The sequence below is a fragment of the Oncorhynchus masou genome, chromosome 33 (genome assembly GCF_036934945.1).
Source record: "Oncorhynchus masou masou isolate Uvic2021 chromosome 33, UVic_Omas_1.1, whole genome shotgun sequence".
NCBI classification, from domain to species: Eukaryota; Metazoa; Chordata; class Actinopteri; order Salmoniformes; family Salmonidae; genus Oncorhynchus; species Oncorhynchus masou.
This window is the reverse complement of record NC_088244.1, coordinates 32,190,668-32,215,082: the sequence shown is the minus strand read 5'-3', so window position 1 is coordinate 32,215,082 and position 24,415 is coordinate 32,190,668. Positions and strand designations below refer to the sequence as shown.

The 24,415-nt window shown below is 41.9% G+C and overlaps 2 protein-coding genes across 5 annotated transcripts; both read right to left on the bottom strand.

Annotated features, from left to right (window-relative positions):
• Positions 1-265: 265 nt before the first annotated feature.
• Positions 266-16,176, bottom strand: LOC135528287 (tumor protein D54-like). Of its 2 annotated transcripts, none has more exons than XM_064957260.1 (10): positions 15,905-16,176; positions 14,263-14,381; positions 13,889-14,037; positions 6,092-6,139; positions 5,400-5,501; positions 1,890-1,916; positions 1,172-1,216; positions 1,012-1,076; positions 854-903; positions 266-737 (listed from the first exon to the last, which is right to left on the bottom strand). In XM_064957260.1, exons 1-8 carry the CDS (start codon positions 15,930-15,932, stop codon positions 1,037-1,039), a joined length of 558 nt encoding a protein of 185 aa, XP_064813332.1. In that variant the 5' UTR covers positions 15,933-16,176; the 3' UTR covers positions 266-737; positions 854-903; positions 1,012-1,036. The 2 variants fall into 2 exon arrangements, with proteins under 2 accessions (XP_064813332.1, XP_064813331.1); XM_064957259.1 differs by having other exon boundaries at positions 1,008-1,076; positions 15,905-16,037.
• Positions 16,177-16,627: 451 nt separating this feature from the next.
• Positions 16,628-24,415, bottom strand: LOC135528285 (dnaJ homolog subfamily C member 5-like). 3 transcript variants are annotated; one of them, XM_064957256.1, is made up of 6 exons: positions 24,282-24,415; positions 22,781-22,848; positions 22,459-22,596; positions 20,690-20,903; positions 20,319-20,490; positions 16,628-20,126 (listed from the first exon to the last, which is right to left on the bottom strand). In XM_064957256.1, exons 3-6 carry the CDS (start codon positions 22,572-22,574, stop codon positions 20,020-20,022), a joined length of 609 nt encoding a protein of 202 aa, XP_064813328.1. In that variant the 5' UTR covers positions 22,575-22,596; positions 22,781-22,848; positions 24,282-24,415; the 3' UTR covers positions 16,628-20,019. The 3 variants fall into 3 exon arrangements, with proteins under 3 accessions (XP_064813328.1, XP_064813329.1, XP_064813330.1); XM_064957257.1 differs by having other exon boundaries at positions 22,792-22,848; XM_064957258.1 differs by lacking the exon at positions 22,781-22,848.

Here is a 24,415-nt window from a genome sequence, read left to right as displayed (position 1 = left end):
TAAACAACTGTACGACCGAAGTCCGCTATTCCAAGTTAACAATATAATTTTTTGAACAGTATTATCATTTTCTGAAAAATTATGCATTTCGTGGTGGTTTAGGGGTGAGGCTCTCACTCTCACTTCTGCGGCTGGTGTTCGATTCCCAGTAAGGGAACATAAGTTTTATATTTTTTAAACAACATGACAATCACCGTTTTACCAGTCTATTATACTACCATATCATGGTTATAGCTGTGAACTGTAACAACAATACTCACTTTTATTTCTCTCTTTATTTTTCCAGAAAGGTATAGTATCCAAAATCAGAACAGACCACTTTTGTTTTAATTGTAAACTCTCAAAGTACAAAAATACATTACTGTACATTTGTGATTGTTATGTTCTGAGAATGCAATAGTAGAATATGACAATGACATTTTCCTTCAAACAATTGGACAATATACTTAACTACATATTGGAAATACTACTTCATATTTAGAATGAATGAAAGTTTGGAACCAACACCGTCAAAGCCATACCCAAGTTATCAACCTCCTGCATAATGTTTACTCTTTGAAGGGGTAGTGTGGACCATGACATCAGGTTAAAGTAGGTTAAAGTAATGAAGGGAATAGTGAGATTACAGATGGTTGAGAGAAAAATAGATTATGTTGGAAGGAACCACTGTTCTGAGATGGGCTTCTTTCAGACCCAGAGTTATCTCCGTCAATCCCTAGAATCCTGGACACCTTGTTCTGTGTGGGAGAGACAGAAGCCAGTAGAGACATGAGGAATTAGTTGTAATATAAAAGATGAGAAAATACAGTATTTTCTGTTCTTTATGTTTGTGATTGTTCTCACAGACACTTACCTTCACGCTTCACACCATGTCTTCAAAAGGACTTGAATGTATTGGAATGTCTACAAGGAGGCAGAAAGACACATCTCGTAAACAATGGAAATCACTTTGAGGTATCACTTCAGGTTAAAGTAAGTTTTTCAGCTTTAAATGTAACTTTATTTACTTGCAGCATTCATGTCATTCTAATGTCGTTCACCAGACTCTTCCTCCCCAAGCACTGTTCGCAATTAGCCTGGGGACGAAGTTAATATCATTCAAACATCATTCACTGCCTATGGAGGTACTGCAGAAAGTAGTAGTATTGCAGTAGTGTGCCCAGTGTTTTACCTCATTGACATAGCAGGGACACTGATGGAGTGGCCCAAGGAGGGGCTGGTGCGTCCGAGAGCAGAAACAGAGACAACGAGAGCTTAGTAAGAGCATCATGTAGTTTAGCAGTACATCATGTAGTACATCATGTAGTATAGCAGTACATCATGTAGTATAAAGGACTAGTATAGTAGTACATCATGTAGTATAGCATGTAATATAGCAATACATCATGTAGTATAGCATGTAATATAGTAGTAGATCATGTAGTATAGCAGTACAACATGTAGTATAGTAGTACAGCATGTAGTATAAAGTAGTAGTATAGTAGGTCATCATTTAGTATACAGTAGTAGTGCATCATGTATTAAAGGAGTGCATCATGTAGTATACAGTAGTAGTATAGTATGTAGTATAAGAGTGCATCATGTAGTATAGGAGTGCATCATGTAGTATACAGTAGTAGTACAGTATGTAGTAGAAGAGTACATCATGTAGTATAGAAGTGCATCATGTAGTATAGCAGTACAACATGTAGTATAGCAGTACAACATGTAGAATACAGTAGTAGTACAGTATGTAGTATAGTAGTACATCATGTAGTATAGTAGTATACAGCACCTGAGCAAGAAAAACAGATAAGATCAGTAGCAGCTTAATATATCACATCGAATATATCATATCAAAATCAAGGTTTTTCACTATCACAAGGCCAGGGAACTCCTACTATCCTTACCGAGGTGGGCTTGGCAAAGGCAGTGCCCTGTCCGGTTAATGGGCAGCGTTCCAGGAGAGAGATGGGGAAAGAGAGATGGTCAGATAAAGTAATCAAGAGGCCACATGGAGGTGTAAATATTGACAGTGCGCTGTATGAGTGAGAAGAGTGTGTGTGTGTGTGTATATATAAAAAAATACTTAAACAATTAATGACAAGCAAAAATGCATCACAGCGACAGCTATCCTTTACGCAGGCTCAATTTAAAGGCTATGAAGGAACAGTAAAGTAGATAAAGGGATAATGTTGCCAATTAAGACCGACTGGTCTGATTCGATTAAGGCTGTTGAATTTCTCCCTGTGATTGCGTAAACAAATGCACAAGAAGAAACCTGTGTCCTGTGAAGGGCAGTGGTGTAAAGTACTTAAGTAAACATACTGGAATGTACTACTTAAGAATTTTTGGGGGTATCTGTAATTAACTATTTATTTTTTGACAACTTTACTTCACTACATTCCTAAAGAAAATTATAACCTTTTTACTGCATGCATACATTTGCCCTGACACACAAAAGTACTTGTTACATTTTGAATGTCAGTTATATTGCTTCTTTAAATCAGAACAACAATTTTCAGCTGTGCTAACAACATTTCAAAAGGGGTTTCTAAAGATCAATTAAACTTGAAAGAGAAACTTGGATTAGCTAATACAACGTGCCATTGGAACATAGGAGTGATGGTAGCGGATAATTTGCCTCTGTAAGCCTACGTAGATATTCCATTTTTAAAAATCAGCCTTTCAGCTACAATAGTCATTTACCACATTAACAATGTCTACACTGTATTTCTAATCAATTTGATGTTATTTTAACAGACCATAATTTTTTTGCTTTTTGAAAGAAAAGTGATACCCAAGTTTAAGTTACAATCGACCGACACGGCCATGGCACGATGGCCAAGAACATTTTGTTTTTTATTCCAGGGTTGTTGCTCTAGCACCTCGGCTGTTTTACACCTAGGCCTATGTCATTACGATCAAGAATATAAAAAGGTAGCATAAATAGCTTATATAGAAATATAAAATATACCTCTCTCTCGCTTAGAGAAGTGTTTTACCGTTAACTTTAATCAGTTTATCTCCGTGTGAACCAGCCCGCCACACTAATAGAGACAACAACCCTGTTGACAAAACCTAATCCATTTGCTGGTGTGTAACGGAACAATAATCATCCTTTACATTTTTTATAATGAGATTTCTTTTTTAAATGTAAAAGGCAAATGACACCAATTATTTTAGGATCATATAGGCCTATTCCAATAGAGAACCTAGGCAGGTTTTTAATGAAATTGTCCTTTATCATTGCCCTATAATAAATCTATTCATATTTATTATGTTTTATCTTGACAGCTATTCATTCCAATTCACATCAGCGAACAATAACATATTTTAAGTCATAATATACAATTAGGCCATATCATATCAAGTAAAAAAAAAAAACCTTGGTATTTCTAATGTACAATCTTCAAATTAAATAAGTAAATAAATCATAAAGGAAAAAGGTCAGCCTTAACCATCTTTGCCTTGCCCTAAATCTAAACCTGATATTAAGTCCATATAGAAAAGGGATAAGTTCATCATACCCATTCTGCATTACCATAAGTCCAACCTTATTTTAAGTCCACGGTTCCATACTGCATGAATAAAAAAAGTTGTTCATGCAAAAAAAAAAAAGTTATGTGTACTGTTTAACGCGGTGCAAATATCTATCGGGGACTACTTCAACAGGAGGTAGCTATCACTCACAGCCACATTGTAATCTTAGAGTCCTTGAACATTTGGTTGTTTACATATCATTTATTGACCACTAGACGAACATTCTGCTTCACTTCTCGGAGCCTTTTGAAAGTGGAGTACAGGGCACATCGTCTCTCCACTATTTTATGGGGAAATTGTTCATCAATAGAGAATGAGGTGTTCTTCAATTCTCTAACCTGTTGTAACACAGCAATTTTCCTTTTGAGGTGGGTCAGCATAGCTACGATCGGGCGGGGCCTTCCCTCTGCTCTGCCACCGAAAAACGGCGAGCCCTCTGAAAATCAATTGTTTCCACCTGTTCGTCCGTCATATTGAGATTACTTTTCCCGAACACCTTGATTTTTCATCCGTTGACAAATAGTTTGTGTTCATCCTCCTTTATTCCCATTATAACAATATTATTTTTCATACTTCTGCACTTTAGACCAAGTAATTCGGCTTTCATTGTTTTATTATCATACTGTAGCCTCTCTGTAGTGTCTTCTAGGGAGTCCACGGCAGTTTTCAATATCTTATTTTCCACTCGTATTTCATTTTATTACTGTAATCCATTCCTATTTTTAAGGCCTCAAACTCCCCCAGTAACCCAGGCAATATATAATTTTTTTTAACTGCTCGCTCATGTTTGTAAGCAATGCTCTATCTTCTGGAGACAGTTATAAAATCGTCCCCCTCCCAATGTGACATTTTGAATTTTTGGCGGCGGCTTCCCATCAGTTTTGCTTGTAGAACTTGAGGAAAGGTATTCTCTTGTTCACTTCGATGTATGCGTTTCTTTTTCGAGCATATCAAAATGCGGATCAATAAATAGTTCCAGATTCTCAATATTATCCAGAATGTTTGTTTCGTAGTTATCAGTTAAGTCAATTGTTGTGATTAAGTCATGCAACAAACTATGCCTACCACGCTGCCACATCAGACTTGGTCTTTTACCAAATACCACCCATACTTTGTCACAACATTTTTGGGGTTAATAGATGATTCCATTTGTGCTATTTCAAAGTTATTCACGACTATTCTACAATGTAGAAAATAGTAAAAATGGAGGAAAAACCCTGTAATGAGTAGGCGTGTCCAAACTTTTGACTGGTTCTGTATATATATACTGTTGAGCGTGAAAAACCCAACAGCGTTGCAGTTCTTGACACACTCAAACCGGTGTGCCTGGCACCTACTACCATACCCTGTTCAAAGGCACTTAAATCTTTTGTCTTGCTCATACAGAATCCATGTCTCGATTGTCTCATCTACACAGATTGAAGTGGAATTAACAGGTGACATCAATAAGGGATCATATCATAAGGGATCATATATTTCACCTTGAATCACCTGGTCAGTCTGTCATGGAAAGAGCAGGTGTTCCTAATGTTTTGTCATTCCGTGTGTGTGTGCGTGTGTGTGTGTGTGTGCGCGTGTGTGTGTGTGTGTGTGTGTGTGTGTGTGTGTGTGTGTGTGTGTGTGTGTGTGTGTGTGTGTGTGTGTGTGTGTGTGTGTGTGTGTGTGTGTGTGTGTGTGTGTGTGTATGTATGTATGTATGTATGTATATATATATATATATATATATATATATATATATATATATATCACTGGATTAAAAAGATTATTGATTTAGTGGATTAAGACAAAGTGACGATATGAAGGGTGGATGAGTAATAGAGGTGGTGAAGGCAGCTGGAAAGAACAGAATGGTGTACAGGAGGATGAGTTGAGGGTACCTCATGTCTCCAAGTCTCCTTGTAATGGCCACACCCACTGTGGACAGGGCAGCACTGGTCATCTGTCCTGCATTAGAGATACTCTCCTGGGTCCTCTTATACCTAGTCACAGAAAGCAAGAGAGAGAGTCGGAGATCTAGAAAAGACAGGAAGTTTATATTTTGACTACCAATCAGTCGGCATGACTACTATAGTATATCAAGGGGGAAAGGCCAAAACTTAACTTATGTCACCGAGGTTTGTTCAAAGTACACCCTACGCAAGGACTTAATTTGCATATTGGCCCATCCACTTTCTTGGATCCTCCTTTTCACAGTGACGAGCTTGCTGTGTGCCACCACAGCATCAGCAGGAGGACACATGCTATGAGCACGGATGGACTGGTTGAAGCACGATGGGTGAAACCCCAAAACATGAGCCATCAGCACATTTGTGGTCACCCTGTCCTAGTGCAGATAGCCAGATTCCCCCCACCCCCTCTGTTTTCACCAAGTAAAGTGCTCCCTCCCCGGCCAGGCCAGGCCAGCCACAGCCTGTTGTTAATGCTGCTGCCAATGTTAAGAAAGGCTATTGGACAGGCTATTAACAGGCCACTGATCCAGCTGACCTTAAAATCCCATCAGCTTTGCTAACACTTTTAGCAAAGCCCGTCTTGGTTAAATTCACATATATAATGGATAGTGACCACTCACACGTTAGATTGGCTGATGTCTTCCAGAGTAGCTGAGGCTGTCAGATATCTGTAAATACAGAGGTACATTATCATCAGAGCTCCATCTTAGAGAAAGCATTAAGTACTGAAGATGAGCATGCATTTTAGGATTATGTACTGTAGGTATTATGCCAGGCAAAAACAGGGTGCTGACATTGTATGCTTTTCTACAATGTTCTGCCAGAAATAATAATAGATGCAATAGCTGCTTTGGCAGGCTTGGTTCACCTTTGCCCAACCTTTACTCACATTAAGTCAGAGTCAAATCTGCCCTGGTTCATTTGCAAAGGCACTCCATTAGTTTGAAGTCTATCCACAGTTTTTGAATGCCTTCAAATCTGATAGTGTCTCAGGGGGAGTTGGGATAAAACACATTTCCAATTCACAAATGCATATAATACACAATTATACACAAGTACATGTGTGAAATGACAAATATACTGAACAGAAAAATAAATGCAACATGTGAAGTGTTGGTCCAATGTTTCATGAGCTGAAATAAAAGATCCCAGAAATGTTCCATACGCACAAAAAGCTTATTTCTCATCAATGTTGAATGTTCATTTCTCTACCATAAGCCATCTTAGGGAAGCTGATCTGGGTGCTCGTTATCCTCACCAGGATCTTGACCTGACTGCAGGTTCGACTTCAGTGGGCAAATTCTCACCTTCGATGGCCACTGGCACGCTGGAGAAGTGTGCTCTTCACGGATGAATCCCGGTTTTAACTGTACCGGGCAGATGGCAGACAGAGTGTATGGCGTCGTGTGGGCGAACGGTTTCCCGATGCCAACATTGTGAACAGAGTGCCCCATGGTGGCGGTGTGGTTATGGTATGAGCAAGCATAAGCTATGGACAACTAACACAACTGCATTTTATCAATGGCAATTTGAATGAGCAAAGATACCGTGACGAGATCCAGAGGCACATTGTCATGCCACCTCATGTTTCAGCACGATAATGCACAGCCCCATGTCGCAAGGATCTGTACACAATTCCTGAGAGCTGAAAATGTCCCAGTTCTTCCATGGCCTGCACACTCACCAGACATGTCACCCATTGAGCCTGTTTGGGATGCTCTGGATCGACATGAACGACAGTGTGTTCCAGTTCCCACCAATATCCAGCAACTTCGCACAGCCATTGAAGAGGAGTGGGACAACATTTCACAGTCCACAATCAACAGACTTATCAACTCTGTTGCACTCCATCAGGCAAATGGTGGTCCCACCAAATACTGACTGTTTTTCTGATCCACGGCTCTAATTTGTTTAAAAGGTATCTGTGACCAACAGATGCATATCTGTATTTCCAGGCATATGAAATCTATAGATTAGGGCCTAATGAATGTATTTAAATTGACAGATTTTTTGTTGTTGTTGCAGTGTACAGTATATGTATATGGTATTTGATTAGGATCCCCATTAGCTGTTGCAAAAGCAGCAACTACTCTTCCTGAGGTCCACACAAAACATGAAACATAATACAGAATGACATAATACAGAACATCAATAGACAAGAACCCACATTAAAGGCCCACATAGCCTACATATCAATGCATACACATAAACTATCTAGGTCAAATATGGGGAGAGGCGTTGTGCCGCGAGGTGTTGCTTTATCTGTTTTTTTTAAACCAGGTTTGCCGTTTATTTGAGCAATATGAGATTTTTAAAAATACATAATTATTTTACTAGGCAAGTCAGTTAAGAACAAATTCTTATTTTCAATGACAGCCTAGGAACAGTGGGTTAACTGCATGTTCAGGGGCAGAATGACAGATTTGTACCTTGTCAGCTCAGGGATTTGAACTTGCAACCTTCCGGTTACTAGTCCAACACTCTAACCACTAGGCTACCCTGCCGTGCAATAAGTGCTCTATATAATACGGTACTCTTTCTTGAATTTGTTCTGGATTTCGGGACTGTGAAAAGACCCCTGGTGGCATGTCTGGTGGGATAAGTGTGTGTTTGTTAGAGCTGTGTGTTAGTTGACTATGCAAACAATTTGGGATTTTCAACACATTAATGTTTCTTATAAAAGAAGAAGTGATGCAGTCAGTCTCTCCTCAACTCTTAGCCAAGAGAGACTGGCATGCATAGTGTTTATATCAGCCCTCTGATTACAATCAATAGCAAAGCGTGCCGCTCTGTTCTGGGCCAGCTGCAGCTTAACTAGGTATTTCCTTGCAGCACTGGACCATACGACTAAACAATAATCAAGATTAAACAAAACTAGAGCCTGCAGAACTTGCTTTTTGGAGTGTGGTGTCAAAAAAGCAGAGCATCTCTTTATTACGGACAGACCTCTCCCATCTTTACAACCATTGAATCTATATGTATTGACCGTGACAGTTTACAATCTAAGGTAATTTAGTCTCCTCAACTTGTTCAACAGCCACAAGGAATGATTTGTACCAAATACAATGCTCTTAGTAGTGATTCCACAGACTTCAACTCTTTTTTAAGAGTTTCAGTGACTTCATTAGCTGTGATGCTTATATGGTTGAATCATAAGCATACATGGACACACATGCTTTGTTTAATGCCAGTGGCAGGTCATTGGTAAAAATATAAAAGAGTAGAGGGCCTAGAGAGCTTCCCTGCGGTACACCACACTTTACATGTTTGACATTAGAGAAGCTTCCATTGAAGAAAACCCTCTGAGTTCTATTAGATAGATTGCCATATTGTGGATTCAGAGCTTAGGTTAAAAAACCATAACACATGTTTTTTTCAACAACAGGTTAGGGTCAATAATATCAAAGGTTGCACTGACATCTAACAGTACAGCTCCCACAATCTTATTATTATCAATTTATTTCAACCAATCATCAGTCATTTGTGTCAGTGCAGTACATGTTGAGTGCCCTTCTCTATAAGCGTGGTGAAAGTCTGTTGTTAATTTGTTTACAGAGAAATAGCATTGTATTTGGTCAAACACCATTGTTTCCAACTGTTTGCTAAGAGCTGACAGCAAGCTCATAGGTCTGCTGTTAGAACCAGTAAAGGCACTTTACCACTCTTGGGTAGCGGAATTACTTTGGCTTCCCTCCAGGCCTGAGGACAAATACTTTCCTCTAGGCTCAGATTAAAGATATGACAGATAGGAGTGGCTATAGAGTCAGCTACCATCCTCAGTAGCTTTCCATCTAAGTTGTCAATGCCAGGAGGTTTGTCATTATTGATCGATAGCAATAATTTTTCCACCTCTCCCACACTAACTTTACAAAATTAAAACGTGCAATGCTTTTCTTTCAATAATTGTTTTTTTATGCATGAATACAATTTCTCACTTGTTCGATGTTGGCATTTCCTGCCTAAGTTTGCCCACTTCGCCAATGAAATAATCATTAAAATAATTGGCAACATTAAATGGTTTTGTGATGAATAAGCCATCTGATTCAATGAAAGATGGAGCTGAAATTGTCTTTCTGCCCATAATTTAATTTAAAGTACTCCAAAGATTTTCCCCCCACATTTTTTATATCATTGATCATGGCTTCATAATAGTTTCTTCTTCTTTTTATTGAGTTTAGTCACATAATTTCTCAATTTGCAGTAAGTAAGCCCGTCAGATGTGCAGCCAGATGTCACGCCCTGACCATAGAGAGCCCTTAGTTCTTTATGGTGTAGTAGGTCAGGGCGTGACTAGTTGGTGCAAATATGGTTCCCAATCAGAGGCAGCTGTTTATCGTTGCCTCTGGATCATATTCAGGTAGCTATTTCCCCACCTGTGTTTTATGGGATATTGATTGTTGGTTAGCGTGTTTGGGCACCACGTCCTCACAGTCTTTGTAAGTTTATTTGTTTTGTTAGCTTCACTTAAATAAATATGTGGAACTATAGTCATGCTGCGCCTTGGTCTGCTCATTTCCAAGATCGTGACAGAATATCCCACCACAACAGGACCAAGCAGCGTACCCAGGAGGAGAAGATATCCGGGACTTGGGAGGAGATCTTGGATGGGAAGGGATCCTGGACTTGGGAGGAAATCATGGCAGGAGAGGATAGCCTAGCATGGAAGGACAGTGACGACACCGGGGACCACGGGGGGGGGGGTCGAGCTGGCGGTCGAGCAGCGGAGAGTGCCAGAGCCTGTTTGAGAGTCGGGTGAGGAATCTGATGAAAGATTCAGGAGAGAGGTGGTAGTGATGAGAATGCTGCCATACAGGCGTGCTGAAGAGCGTGACACCAGTCCTGTGCAGATTCACACATCTGGCCTCCAGTGCACCTTCCCAGTCCGATACGTCCTGTGCCTCCACCTCGCACTCGCCCTGAAGTGCGTGTCACCAGTCCGGTGCCACCTGTGCCGGATCCACGCATCAGGCCTCCAGTGCACCTTCCCAGTCCGGTACGTCCTGTGCCTCCTCCTCGCACTCGCCCTGAAGTGCGTGTCACCAGTCCGGTGCAACCTGTACAGGCCCCACGCATCAGGCCTCCAGTGCGCCTTCCCAGTCCGGTACGTCCTGTGTCAGCTTCCCGCACTCGCCCTGAAGTGCGGGTCACCAGTCCGGTGCAACCTGTACCGGCCCCACGCATCAGGCCTCCGGTACGTCCTGCGTCAGCTTCCCACACTCGCCCTGAAGTGAGTGTCACCAGTCCGGTGTCACATGTGCCGGATCCACGCATCAGGCCTCCAGTGCGCCTTCCCAGTCCGGTACGTCCTGTACCTCCACCTCGCACTCGCCCTGAAGTGCGTGTCACCAGTCCGGTGCAACCTGTACCGGCCCCACGCATCAGGCCTCCAGTGCGCCTTCCCAGTCCGGTACATCCGGTGTCTCCTCCTGGCACTCGCCCTGAAGTGCGTGTCACCAGTCCAGTACCACCTGTGCCGGCCCCACGCAACAGGCCTCCTCCGGAACCTCCTGCAATGGTCCACGGTCCGAAATCTCCTGCGATGGTCCACGGTCCAGAACCTCCTGGGACCATCCACGGTCCGGAACCTCCAGCGACGGTCGACGGTACTGAACCTCCAGAGAGGGTGAACGGTCCGGAGCTTCCGGGCACAGTGTCCAGCTTCGCTCCAGGACAGGAGCCTTCCTCTGTGCCGATGCCCAGTCCAGGCACAGCGTCCAGTCCAGTACCAGGGCAGGAGCCTTCCTCTGCGCCGGTGCCCAGTCCAGGCACAGCGTCCAGTCCAGCTCCAGGGCAGGAGCCTTCCTCTGCGCCGGTGCCCAGTCCAGGCACGGCGTCCAGTCCAGTACCAGGGCAGGAGCCTTCTTCTGCGCCGGTGCCCAGTCCAGGCACGGTGTCCAGTCCTGCTCCATGGCTGGAGCATTCCTCTTCTCCGGTGCCCAGTCCAGGCACAGCGTCCAGTCCAGCTCCAAGGCCAGAGCCTTCCTCTGCACCGATGCCCAGTCCAGGCACAGTGTCCAGTCCTGCTCCATGGCCGGAGCCTTCTGCTCCGGTGCCCAGTCCAGGCATGGCGTCCAGTCCAGCTCCAGGGCAGGAGCCTTCTTCTGCTCCGGTGCCCAGTCCAGGCACGGAGTCCAGTCCCGCTCCAAGGCCAGAGACTTCCACTGCACCGATGCACAGTCCAGGCACGGTGGCCAACCCAGCTACATGGTCGGAGCCTTCCTTTGCGCCGGTGCCCAGTCCAGGCACGGCGGTCAGTCCCGCTCCAAGGCCGGAGCATTCCTCTGCGATGGCCAGACCCAGGGTCTGGGTGGGGGCTACGACCTGCACTAGAGCCGCCACCAACACTAATCCCCCCCCCCCACCCTCTCCATTTGGATTCAGGTTTTGCGGCCGGAGTCCGCACCTTTGGGAGGGTACTGCCACACCCTGACCATAGAGAGCCCTTAGATCAGGGCGTGACTAGGGGGGGATCTAGTATATATATTTCTATGTTGGTGCTAATATGGTACCCAATTAGAGGCAGCTGTTAATCGTTGCCTCTGATTGGGGATCATATTTAGGTAGCTATTTGTTTTGTGGGATATTGATTGTTGGTTAGTGTGTTTGGGCTCTTACACACTATTTTAGGCCCAGCTTTTGGAACCTTAGTTCTCCTAGATATACCCACTATTGTGTGATCACTGCATCCAATGGGCACCGATACAGCTTTAGAACAAAGTTCTGAAGTATTAGTAAAAATGTGATCGATACATGTGGATGATCATATTCCTGTAGTGTTTGTAAACACCCTGGTAGGTTGATTAATAACCTGAACCAGATTACAGACACTGGTCACAGTAAGAAGCTTCCTCTTGAGCGGACAACTTGATGAAAGCCAGTCAATATTCAGGTGCCCAAGAAATTAGACCTCTCTGTTTATATCACATACAGTATCAAGCATTTCACACATTATTTAGATACTGACTGTTAGCACTTGGTAGCCTATAGCAACACCCCAAAAGAAAAGGCTTTCGATGTGCCAAGTGAACCTGCAACAAAAACACTTCAATAACACTTGACATAAGATATTCTCTAAGCATTACAGGGATATGGCTCTGAATATATACAGCAACACCTCCCCCATAAGCATTTCTGTCTCTTCTATACATGTTATATCCTTGTATTGCTACTGATGTATCATCAAATGAATTATCTAAGTGAGTCTCAGAAATGGCTAATATATGAATGTTATCTGATGTTAGCAAGTTATGGATTTCATGAACCTTATTTCTGAGGCTACATATATTATTATGAGCTATTTTCATCCCTTTCCTGGGTAGCTTATCAGAGATAGACATAATACTGAAAAGAGCAAACAAAGCAAGAGAACAAAATATACATTCAGCAGTCCATTAATCAATTGGTGTGTGTGTGTTGTGGGGTTGAAGCTACGAACCCATAGGCTTGACTCTCTCATCCCTTCCAGGCTTCTGGGAGGGAGGGAGGGAGGGAGGGAGGGAGGGAGGGAGGGAGGGAGGGAGGGAGGGAGGGTGGACAATGAGCCTGTCATAGCGGATGTAAGCAATGTTCCCACGCGCTCTGGCAGCTTTCATGGCTGGGATCAGTTATCTCAGTTACCTATTTCGTAAGATATACGTTCCTCTCAAGGTCTTCGCTCTTTCCAGAACAGCTACCCTGTCCTTGAACCTCAGGAACTTGACCACTAGGCCTATCACCTGGGCTGGGTTTTCCAGTCCCGTGGGCGCGCTCCACCTTAATCTTCCTGTTGTCCATCTTCAATTTCTCAGAGATCATTTCCCTCACTTTGTCCTCAGTCTCCGTCCAGGTCTCATGTGGAGATTCTGCAATTCCGTCCACAACCATGTTATTTTGCCTTGAACTGATGTCCTCTCTCAATTACTTACAGATTGCTGTCATCAATCCATAGAGCTGACCATGGGAGAACTGCAAAATGTTCTTCAGGTCCTGGACCTCTCTGGTCAGGTCGTCCATTATTTTATTAGTGGAATCCACGAGTATTTGGACAAAACACTTGAAGCTATTTTCTTGTTGTTGTAACAACTGCTTGTAGGTCTCTATTTGTTTGTTTAAAAGATCATTCACGTGTGATAGAGAGACACTGATGTCCTCAATGGAACTCCTGCCAGCTTTGGTCTTTGCCAGTACCCACCAAATTATTATTATTATTATTATTACTACTATTCTGATACTAATTATGATGTATTATTGTCAAGCTTGTTTTGTAATTCAGTGACAGTCACTCAATCAGCCATGTCAGCTAACTTTGTTTAGATGGATAATTTAGTCTTTATAATGCCTCGGGTTACTTTAATACATTTCTGATGTTGAATAGGCGGTTGAAGAAGCAGGAGTGTTGTGTGACATCATGAGGGCATCTCACAGGTGGAAGTACTTACGCATTGGAGGTCTGGACTTCCTGCCAGCCTTTGGACAGGTTTTGTTTAATCTCACTGAAAGGGCCAGTACCCAGCTGCCTCCTGATGTCCATTGCATATTTCTCTTTGGCCAAGAGTACCTGCCGCAAAGTCTGTATTTCATCCTCCGTCTGAGCAGAAAAAAAATGACAGAAAAGTTTACAACGTTCAGACAAAAAATAATACATTGTGGATTTTCTATGACTTGTCTTTTTCCATTAATTTGGGTGCAAATCAAAATCTGAACAAACTATTATGCTAAGAGACAGATTCAACATAAATGAATATGACAATGTTTGACAACATGAAGAATGGGATAAAAGGGCAAAGTTGGACAGACACAGAGAGAATAATACCTTTGCCAGCTCCATCTTTAAATCAAACTCATCCTCCTCTGATAGACCGTTAGTCGGACTTCCAATTCCTGATATTCCAATGGAAATGTTCCTTGGTGAAACATTTTCCCCGCTGTAACCTTTGAAAGGATAGATGTTACTGTCTACAATGCATACCCATGTCAATGCTCGAACTGTGACTTCATAAATGTTCAGTTGTTGACATAAATTACTGCTCTACTGGCAGTTCATCTTCATTTAGTCAACTAGTCTCAACTAAAGAGATGCTTTGCTTTTTTGACACCACAATCCAAAAGCAAGTTCTGCAGGCTCTAGTTTTGTCTAATCTTGATTATTGTCCGGTCGTGTGTTCCAGTGCTGAAAGAAAGACTTTGTTCTGGGCCAGCTACAGCTTAACTGAGTGGCACATTTTGCTCTTGATTGTAATCAAAGGGCAGTAATAACTAGTATGCATACCAGTTCTTCTATTTATAAGAAACAATGTGTTGAAAATACCAAATTGTTTGCATAGTCAACTTACACACAGCTCTGACACACACACACTTATCCCACCAGACATGCCACTAGGGGTCTTTTCACAGTCCCGAAATCCAGAACAAATTCAAGAAAGCGTACCGTATTACATAGAGCCCTTATTGCATGGAACTTCCTTCCATCTCATATTGCTCAAATAAACAGCAAACCTGGTTTAACAAAAACAGTTAAAGCAACACCTCACGGCACAACACCTCTCCCCTATTTGACCTAGATAGTTTGTGTGTATGCATTGATTATGTGGTTCTGTCCTTGTCTATTGATGTTCTGTATTATGTCATTCTGCAATATGTGTTTTGATTTGTGTACTTTTGCATTAGCTAATGGGGACCCTAATAAAATACCTAAAATACCAATACCAACTTACTGCTGAGAGTTAGAATAGTAAAATGCACAAGGTGCAATTACGAAATTTGTTTGTGCATCAGCAGTCTTTCTCTTGTAATATCAGTCACTCAATTAGCCCATGTCAGCTCAGTTTTTTTTAGATGGGTAAGATAGTCTAGCGGCCAGCAATCTAAACTTGTAGTATTCACGGGTCTAGACCGGAGGGCACCCATTGATTTTGTAAGTCACACTCAGTCAGATATCATATTAGACCCTATGGCAAAATCTGTAGAATTGCAGGAAATTAGCTCTAGAACTGCTAATGTTTCTCTCCGCACCATGGCAAATTGTTTAGAACTGCAGCAAACATGTTTTAAAACAGCAAGATTTTCTCTACAACCCATGGCAAAATGTGTAGAATTGAACTCTAAACGTATATATATATATATATATATATATATATATATATATATATATATATATATATATATATATATACACGTTTAGAGTTCAATTCTACACATTTATATATATATATATTTTATCTCCGCTGTCAAGAGGACTCCCATTCGGTGTTCTCAATTTCGCTCAGTGCGCAGTCCATGGTGCTGAATTCCATGCCTACCTGTAGCGCTAGCAATAGCATTGCGTGTGGCTAATCACGCATAGCATGAAAGGCTATCTAGGCAAGTATTCTTTATCTCACCGTGTGATACAGAGTAGGATGTCATTCATTCATTCATTCATTGAACAATTCAACAATCTAGCCATAGTAACTTACCTTGCCTATTCATGATCAGCAGAGGCATGAACAACTCCGTTTCACCCAGCACTTCTTTTCCGTGTTCGTGCTATCGTTAGCTTTTGCTAAATGGTGTCCAATCCCTACTGTTCAATAATGGATGTCTCAAACGCTTCTCTATACTCACATTCAGTATCACGCTATGGTTTACATGCCAAAGCTATATACAGGAAATCAAGAACATAATGTAGTCTTATTGGAATATTAACGTTATGTTGCGTTGTTTATTCAACACCTAAGTGTTTAAAGAATGGGAGTTAATCCCGCACGTGAGTGTGTGAGATGATGGCGGCGTACACCTGTCGAGTAAACAAATTCGATGTATTTTTATACAGATTGTACATATTGTTCATCGATGTTATTTTGTTAAGTATAGGCTATCCTAATTCATTCAGAACGAACTTTGCTGCTGCTGCTGCGGGAAACAGAAATAGCCACCTGTGCAGGCTGTGCTGGATCTTTCAGCGTTGGTAAAATATCCATCAAGTGGTAAAATGAGTGAGGGCTGAAGAGAAGATTCCACAGCACGGGCTCTGTCTCCATCTACCTCATATTCTAGAGTAGGCCTACAGTATTTCATAGGCCTATTTAATGTAGAATATTATGTTTTCAGTCTACTGTAATAGCACGACACTTAATGATACTTGAATATCGTAATTGCAGCATAGCATGAGAATTGAAATGATAAACAAAACCACGGTAAATGTTCAAGAACATTTATTTTACCAACAGCAAATCAGATCAATGACCCACTTTGTTTTCTTTCAGACACACAAGTATTACCATGCTACAACATAAAGGTCAAGATTTATACTACATATTTAAGTGTATGTACAAGAGACCTTAACCATTAAACCATGCGTTGCAAAATTTAATGGCCACATCAAAACAACATACCATTTATAACTATAGCCGCTCATCATCAAAACCATGATAAAATAAGATACCTTAAATAAAATTGCATCAAATTACTATATCACTATCATTACAATATATGTCCTCTGTATCAAGAAAATGTTAAGTCACCATTTCCTGATCATTGATCCAGTAGTCTTTAGTTTTTTTAACACATTGCATTCAACTCATTTAACAATTAGCATTTTCCAACATGTCAATGAAGAAGCGATAATAGGTAGGTATATCTATGGAATTTTTTTCTCAGGAGGGCACAGCAAACATTGTAAAAGGATCACACAGGTCAAATAACCATACCATCAAAAGCAGAGGGCAGGCAAGAGGAGCTCAGAAACCCATCATTGTAAACCATTGAAACACGTAATTGGCATTAATGAAAGAAACAAAACAATGAAGACAATGGCTGTTTATGGCAAGTTATGTATTAGTTACACTGGACGTATATTCCGCTCTATATATTTCTATTAAAAACATGAGTATATTCTGGTTCTAGGATAAGAGCTGCCTGTAGTAGTGCTCGCCAGCTCATGAAATGACTTAGAAAGTATCAATATCGACACTCACAATTCAATGATGGTAAACACAAATTAACAGCATTGGACAATTACAAAACTCTTTAGAATTCCCTTCAACACAACTATAAAAACACGATGATGATAATATTCTTCAAATGCTCACAATATTTTCCTAAACATGATCTTTTTCGTCACATCGAAACATAGATGAATAGTGCTCGGAATAAAATGGACATCACACTCTAAATATGGATCAGGTCAAGGTTCTTGGCTTAGACCGTGTGGGGTACCACTTGGAACCACAAGAACAGAAAGCACTGGTAAAACGTATTAAATAACTGGATATCGAGAACATCCGTTCAAATGTGAAGAGAAGAAGTGTTGCTCAGAGATGCGTCCAAGCAAACCAACGGGACTGTGGGTGGCACAGTGGCAAGTAAGCTACACAAAATATACACGTGTGTAAACAAACGTATATATATATATCATATTTATCTTCTGCTGTTAGTCAGTTCTTCAATGCAGGGAAGTTAGAGGCAAGATTACAAGCATTCAATTCAGGTTTCAGGGGCTGGACAAAACAATACTTCCTACACAAAACAAGAGACCAAAGTAAGCCAAGTCAGATAACGGGAAAAGCCCAGATCCACCAAATGTTAAGAAAACAGTGACGTCATCATCCGCATTTCATGATATTGCCATCGTAAATCCCCACCCCCCTTCTACATGCACAGGTCTCAGGGCAACATAACCACAATGCACTTGGAAGGGCACAAACACAGGTAAACAGGAGTCCAAGGGTTTAAAAGGAGATGAAGGAAAGGAGCTGTATGTTTATAACTGGCATCAGCTGATGGCAATTCCAAACTGAGCATTGTGTAGCTCAAACCTTGGATGTGTAATGATTACTCCAGCATGAAGCAAAGACAATGAACAGCAAAACACCTCACAATCCAGAACTCCCTGAGCCGAGCCTCTCTTATCAGTGAGCAAAAAACATCAAGTAAACTGTACCCCAAAGGAATCACACTCACAAATACAGTACTAGTCAAAAGTCTGGACACACCTATTCATTCAAGGGTTTTTCTTTATTTTTACTATTTTCTACAGTGTAGAATAATAGTGAAGACATCAAAACTATGAAATAACACATATGGAATCATGTAGTAACCAGAAAAGTGTTAAACAAATCCAAATATGCTATATTTGAGATTCTTCAAAGTAGCCACCCTTTGCCTTGATGACAACTTTGCACACTCTTGGCATTCTCTCAACCAGCTTCCTGATTAATGCTTATCCAACCGTCTTGAAGGAGTTCCCACATATGCCGAGCACTTGTTGGCTGCTTTTCCTTCACTCTATGGTACATCTCATCCCAGACCATCTCAACTGGGTTGAGGTCGGGTGATTGTGGAGGCCAGGTCATCTGATGCAGCACTCCATCACTCTCCTTCTTCGTCAAATATCTCTTACACAGCCAGGAAATGTGTTGGGTCATTGTCCTGTTGAAAAACAAATGATCGTCCCGCTAAGCGCGAACCAAATGGGATGGCATATTGCTGCCAAATGCTGTGGTAGCCATGCTGGTTAAGTATGTCTTGAATTCTAAATAAATCAGTGTTACCAGAAAAGCACCATCAAACCTCCTCCTCCATGCTTCACGGTGGGAACCACACATGCAGAGATCATCCGTTCACCTACCCTGCATCTCAAAAAGACACGGTGGTTGGAACAAAAAATCTAAAATTTGGACTGGTCTACTGGTCTAATGTCCATTGCTCATGTATCTTGGCCCAAGCAAGTCTCTTCTTCTTATTGGTGTCCTTTAGTAGTGGTTTCTTTGTAGCAATTCGACCATGAAAGCCTGATTCACGCAGTCTCCTCTCAACAGTTGATGTTAAGATGTGTCTGTTACTTGAACTCTGTGAAGCATTTATTTTAGCTGCAATCTGAGGTGCAGTTATTCTAATGAACATATCCTCTGCAGCAGAGGGAACTCTGGGTCTTCCTTTCCTGTGACAGTTGAGAGAATGCCAAGAGTGTGCAAAGCTGTCATAAAGGCATAGGGTGGCTACTTTGAAGATTTTCAAATATAAAATAGATTTTGATTTGTTTAACACTTTTTTGGTTACTACATGATTCCATATGTGTTATTTCAGTTTTAATGTCTTCACAATTATTCTACAATATAGAGAATAGTCAAAATAAAGGAAAGCCCTTGAATAAGTAGGTGTGTCCAAACCTTTGACTGGTCTGTACGTATTGCACATACCTATGCACCAACAGAATTCGGAAAACACAACAAATGTCACATTCAACAAATGAAAACAAAGATTTTTTTTCTCAGTGCATGCTACACCATCACACTGAATATGGAAAGGGGACTGTGGGGATGGAGGACTGTGAGGTCAAAGGCCAAAAGAATACAAAAGAACAAAAGGGCAGGAAGCAAACCATTTCTTTCTTTTTCTTCCTATATAAGAGGCGAGAGTGGACCATTCTGGAGAGGGTGGAAATGGGGGGGGGGGTCTTCAAGAGTTTTGTATGTAGGCCAAGCTCGCTCCTCCATCTCCTCTCCAGGACATGGCGCTCTTAGTGAAGTTAAAACAGATTGCCCCTATCATCCTTTTAAGGTGGGGCAGGGTAGCAGGACAGGGATGGGGTTTAGTTGAAGCCCATGTCGGTTTGGTAGGAGGAATGGTGACCATCTGACGTCAGCTGGGTGGTCTCTGTCGCTGATGGCTGCACCAAGATGGCTTCGCCACCACCCTCTGTCAGAGAGAGAGCGTTACACGCGCACAGGGTAAGATATAATAGGTCAGTGATGATGGCACTCCATAGTAAATTACAATGCAATTGAGCCAAGTCAAGTGTTATTGATAGAGTCGCAAACTTCTGGTAAAGTTATGTGATTTGTGTTCATGCAGAAACATGTTTCTTACACAATAAGCAGTCGATCTCACCTCTCTCGTCAGACTGCATTTGGGCCTCCAGGTCCTCAGGGGACACATAGAAGTCGGGCTCCTGGCCCTCTGGGGGCCGCGGTTTACACTTCCCACAGCAGCAGTTACAGCAACAACACAGACAACAGCAGAAGTAGCAGCCAGTGGCAAGGCCACAGAACACAAACAACGCCTGCAGAGGGAAAACAAGGCGGTGTGTGTGAGAGAGACAGAGATATCAAGAAGAAGAAAAAACAATAGCCAACAGTGTTAGAGAGGCTTTCTTTTTATAGGGGTTGTGTTATAAAATATAGTGTTATATTTGACCCTAAGTCCACTCTACATGTCGACCCTTCACGTCCCTACCTCCCCATGGCCCCTCACAGTCTCACCTTAGCCCACCAGCTGGACAGAACAAAGTAGGTGTTCACGTTCTCCTCGCCAAACTGCTCAGCCACGTACAGTCCCAGGGAGCCGTATTTGTCATAGATGTTCCGCTTTGTGGGGTCGTTCAGAATGGCATGGGCATTGTTGATCTCCTTAAACTTGTCAGAAGCTTCTGGGTTATCTGGGTTCTTATCAGGGTGGAATTTCAACGCAAGTTTTCTAAGAACACAAAATAGTGAGAATTAAAACCTACCAATAAAGACAACATACATTGCATTTGGAAAGTATTCAGACCCTTGACTTTTTCCAAACTTTGCTACGTCAAAGCCCTTTCTAAAATGTTTAAAATAAAACTCATCTACACACAATACCCCATAATGACAAAGCAAAAACGTGTTTTTATAAATTTTTGCAAAACAAAAACATATTTACATAAGTATCCAGACCCTTTGTTACGAGACTCGAAATTGAGCACAAGTGCATCCTGTTTCCATTGATCATCGTTTCTACAACTTGATTGGAGTCCAACTGTGGTAAAATCAATTGATTGGACATGATTTGGAAAGGCACACACCTGTCTAGATAAGGTCCCACAGTTGACCGTGCATGTCAGAGCAAAAACCAACCCATGAGGTTGAAGGAATTGTCCATAGAACTCTGAGACAGGATTGTGTCGAGGCACAGATCTAGGGAAGGGTACCAAAACATGTATGCAGCATTGAAGGTCCCCAAGAACACAGCGCCTCCATCATTCTTAAATGGAAGAAGCTTGGAACCACCAAGACTCGTCCGAGAGCAGACCACCCGGCCAAACTGAGCAATCAATGGAAAAGGTCTTGGTCAGGGAGGTGACCAAGAACCCAATGGTCACTCTGACAGAGCTCCAGAGTTCATCTGTGTAAATGGGGAAACATTCCAGAAGGGGAATCATCTCTGCAGCACTCCACCAATCAGGCCTTTCTGGTAGAGTGGCCAGACGGAAGCCACTCCTCGGTAAAAGGCACAACAGCCCGCTTGGAGTTTGCCAAGAGGCACCTAAAGGACTCTGACCATGAGAAACAAGATTCAAAGTACAGAGAGATCCTTGATGAAAACCTACTCCAGAGCGCTCAGGACCTTAGACTGGGGTGAAGGTTCACCTTCCAACAGGTCAACGACCCTAAACACACAGCCAAGACAATGCAGGAGTGGCTTTAAGACAAGTCTCTGAATGTCCTTGAGTGGCCCAGCCAGAGCCCAGACTTGAACCTGATCGAACATCTCTGGAGAGACCTGAAAATAGCTGTGCAGCGATGCTCCCCATCCAACCTGACAGAGCTTGAGAGGATCTGCAGAGAAGAACGGTAGAAACTCCCCAAATACAGGTGTGCCAACCTTGTAGCATCATACCCAAGAAGACTCAAGGCTGTAATCGCTGCCAAAGGTGCTTCAACAATGTACAAAGTAAAGGGTCTGAATACTTATGTAAATTTTATTTTTCATTCTTTTATTTTTTTTAAATAAATTTGCATACATTTCTAAAAAAAACTGCTTTTGCTCTGTCATTATGCGGTACTGGGTGTAGATTGATGAGGGGGGGGGGCAATTTAATCAATTTTAGAACAAGGCTGTAATGTAAGAACATTTGTAAAAAGTCAAGGGGTCTGAATACTTTCCCGGATGCACTGTAAGGCTATATTTATACGTGGAACAACTCCAAATTGAATGTCTTTTTTTGTTACTTATGAGTATTAGTATGACTACTACAGTAAGTGTCTGTGCCTCTCTGACTGACCTGTAGGATTTCTTGATATCGTCGGGAGTGGCTAGCTTGTCAATGCCAAGCACAATGTAGAGTGATTCACCAGAGGTGGAGAGTGAGCGCTGCCTCGCCTGTTCGTGAGCTGCCATGATGCCTCACGTCCTTCACAATCTGAACACAGAGAAAAGGAAGCAATGCACCTGTTTATTTATAAATGAGTCATGGCTATTCTATTATTCAGCCTATAGCACCCTGCTAAAGTAGTGTTTTTTTTTCATTCTCACAAATACAGTGCATGTGCAATTCTGCTCCAAATTCACTAAATACTCCCACACTCCAGGAATCTATTGGACACCTTATCCCTACCGCCACTCCAAATTGGTGCACTGTCAGCAGGGGTTCCCTGACTCCAGTAGGACTACCCTGTAAAAGGAGAGCAGAATAAATCATCTGCCTGTAACCATAGATGCCCTCTCCCTCCAACAACAGATTAGACAATTTAGTCACATACTGTTAAATTATCTTGGGTTTGTGTTTAGAATAGGTCTACAAATGCCAGAATCCTGTAGCTAAGTCAATAACAAATTCCCTTGTTGTCATTTTCAGTCACTCTGTTGTCAAATTTGGAGCTGAGGTCTCAAGCAAATCACTATCTTTAATTGCAATGTGTACTCTAGTGGTATTTTTTCAAACTAGCTACTGTCATTGTCAATTGTTGCAATAGGAAATCAGTAAGAAGTTAACAAATCTCCTTGCTGATGTTTCAAACACGAAGATACTAATAGCTTCAGACAGCACAAGGGCCTATAGCATTAAGAAACCATCACTGCAGAAGGCCCTTGAGGTTAGGGCCAAAATGCTTCATCTTGAGCATTTTCCATCATAGGCCTACCCCTGAATAAAAAATGAAGACAGTTCAAATAATGTACTCAAGCGGATGCTCAATTTAAAGTCATATCGGAAATGTTGAGACTTAATGTAGGTGGTCCTGGGGAGTGAGAATCATTATTTACATCCAAAGAAGCTACCGGCCACATACACTAGATTTATTGAGGAAGCAGCCACGACATACACTAGATTTATTGAGGAAGCAGCTGCCACATAGACTAGGTTTATTGAGGAAGCAGCTGCTACATAGACTAGGTTTATTGAGGAAGCAGCCGCCACATAGACTAGGTTTATTGAGGAAGCAGCCGCCACATAGACTAGATTTATTGAAGAAGCAGCCACCATATATACTAGGTTTATTGAGGAAGCAGTCGGAAACATAGACTAGATTTGTTGAGGAAGCAGCCGTCCACATAGACTAGATTGTTGAGGAAGCAGCCGCCACATAGACTAGATTTATTGAGGAAGAAGCTGGCAACATAGACTAGATTTATTGAGATGGCGGACTAGTCGTAAAATAATCTTCAACCCCCAACCGAAATAAACGACTGTATCTTCAACCTCCAGCCGAACAAGCTAGTACCATTCATAGGCCATGTCACAACGACTGATCAAATGACTCATTTTCACAAAAATCGACGTTTGCAAAATGTAAAAACCCGTACGCTTTGACGCTGGTTAAATGAATTGAATACATGACCATCATTCATGGAATGAGCGTTTGCCATAAGGACAAAGAAAGAATATAATACATATTTAGGATTATTTTGAATCAGTAAATGCGATGCTTGGTGCAGTTAATCTCTGTAGCTGCATCACCAGCAGGACTGCGCAGCATCCATGTTGGTTTGCTTGCTGGCCTTCTCTAGATATAAAATAGAACTCGCTCAAATCAGCAGTAATTTTCAAGGGCAAATGGAAAATGGGTACAAAAAAAATAAACAATCCACATCCATGAGAATGCTTACCTCTTGTAGTTGGTTTTGATGCACTGTATAGGGAAATGATCCAGAGAGATATAATAACGGTATGTGATGATGGTCGCATCCCAGAGAACCGTGCACACCCACCAAACCCAACCATGGACAGCTGCAGTATATTG

Bases quoted from the DNA above. Each gene is read 5' to 3' on its own strand.
- LOC135528287 (XM_064957260.1), bottom strand. From the start codon at position 15,932: ATGCCTCTGCTGATCATGAATAGGCAAG. The intron at 5,502-6,091 runs GTGAGTGGTCAC...TTCTGTGACTAG, and splicing joins GACATCAGCCAATCTAACGT to GTATAAGAGGACCCAGGAGA. The intron at 1,917-5,399 runs GTACCCTCAACT...TTAACCGGACAG, and splicing joins AGGAGACTTGGAGACATGAG to GGCACTGCCTTTGCCAAGCC.
- LOC135528285 (XM_064957256.1), bottom strand. From the start codon at position 22,574: ATGGCAGCTCACGAACAGGCGAGGCAGCGCTCACTCTCCACCTCTGGT. The intron at 20,904-22,458 runs GTCAGTCAGAGA...TTGTGTTCTTAG, and splicing joins GATATCAAGAAATCCTACAG to AAAACTTGCGTTGAAATTCC. The intron at 20,127-20,318 runs GTGAGATCGACT...TCTCTCTGACAG, and splicing joins AATGCAGTCTGACGAGAGAG to AGGGTGGTGGCGAAGCCATC.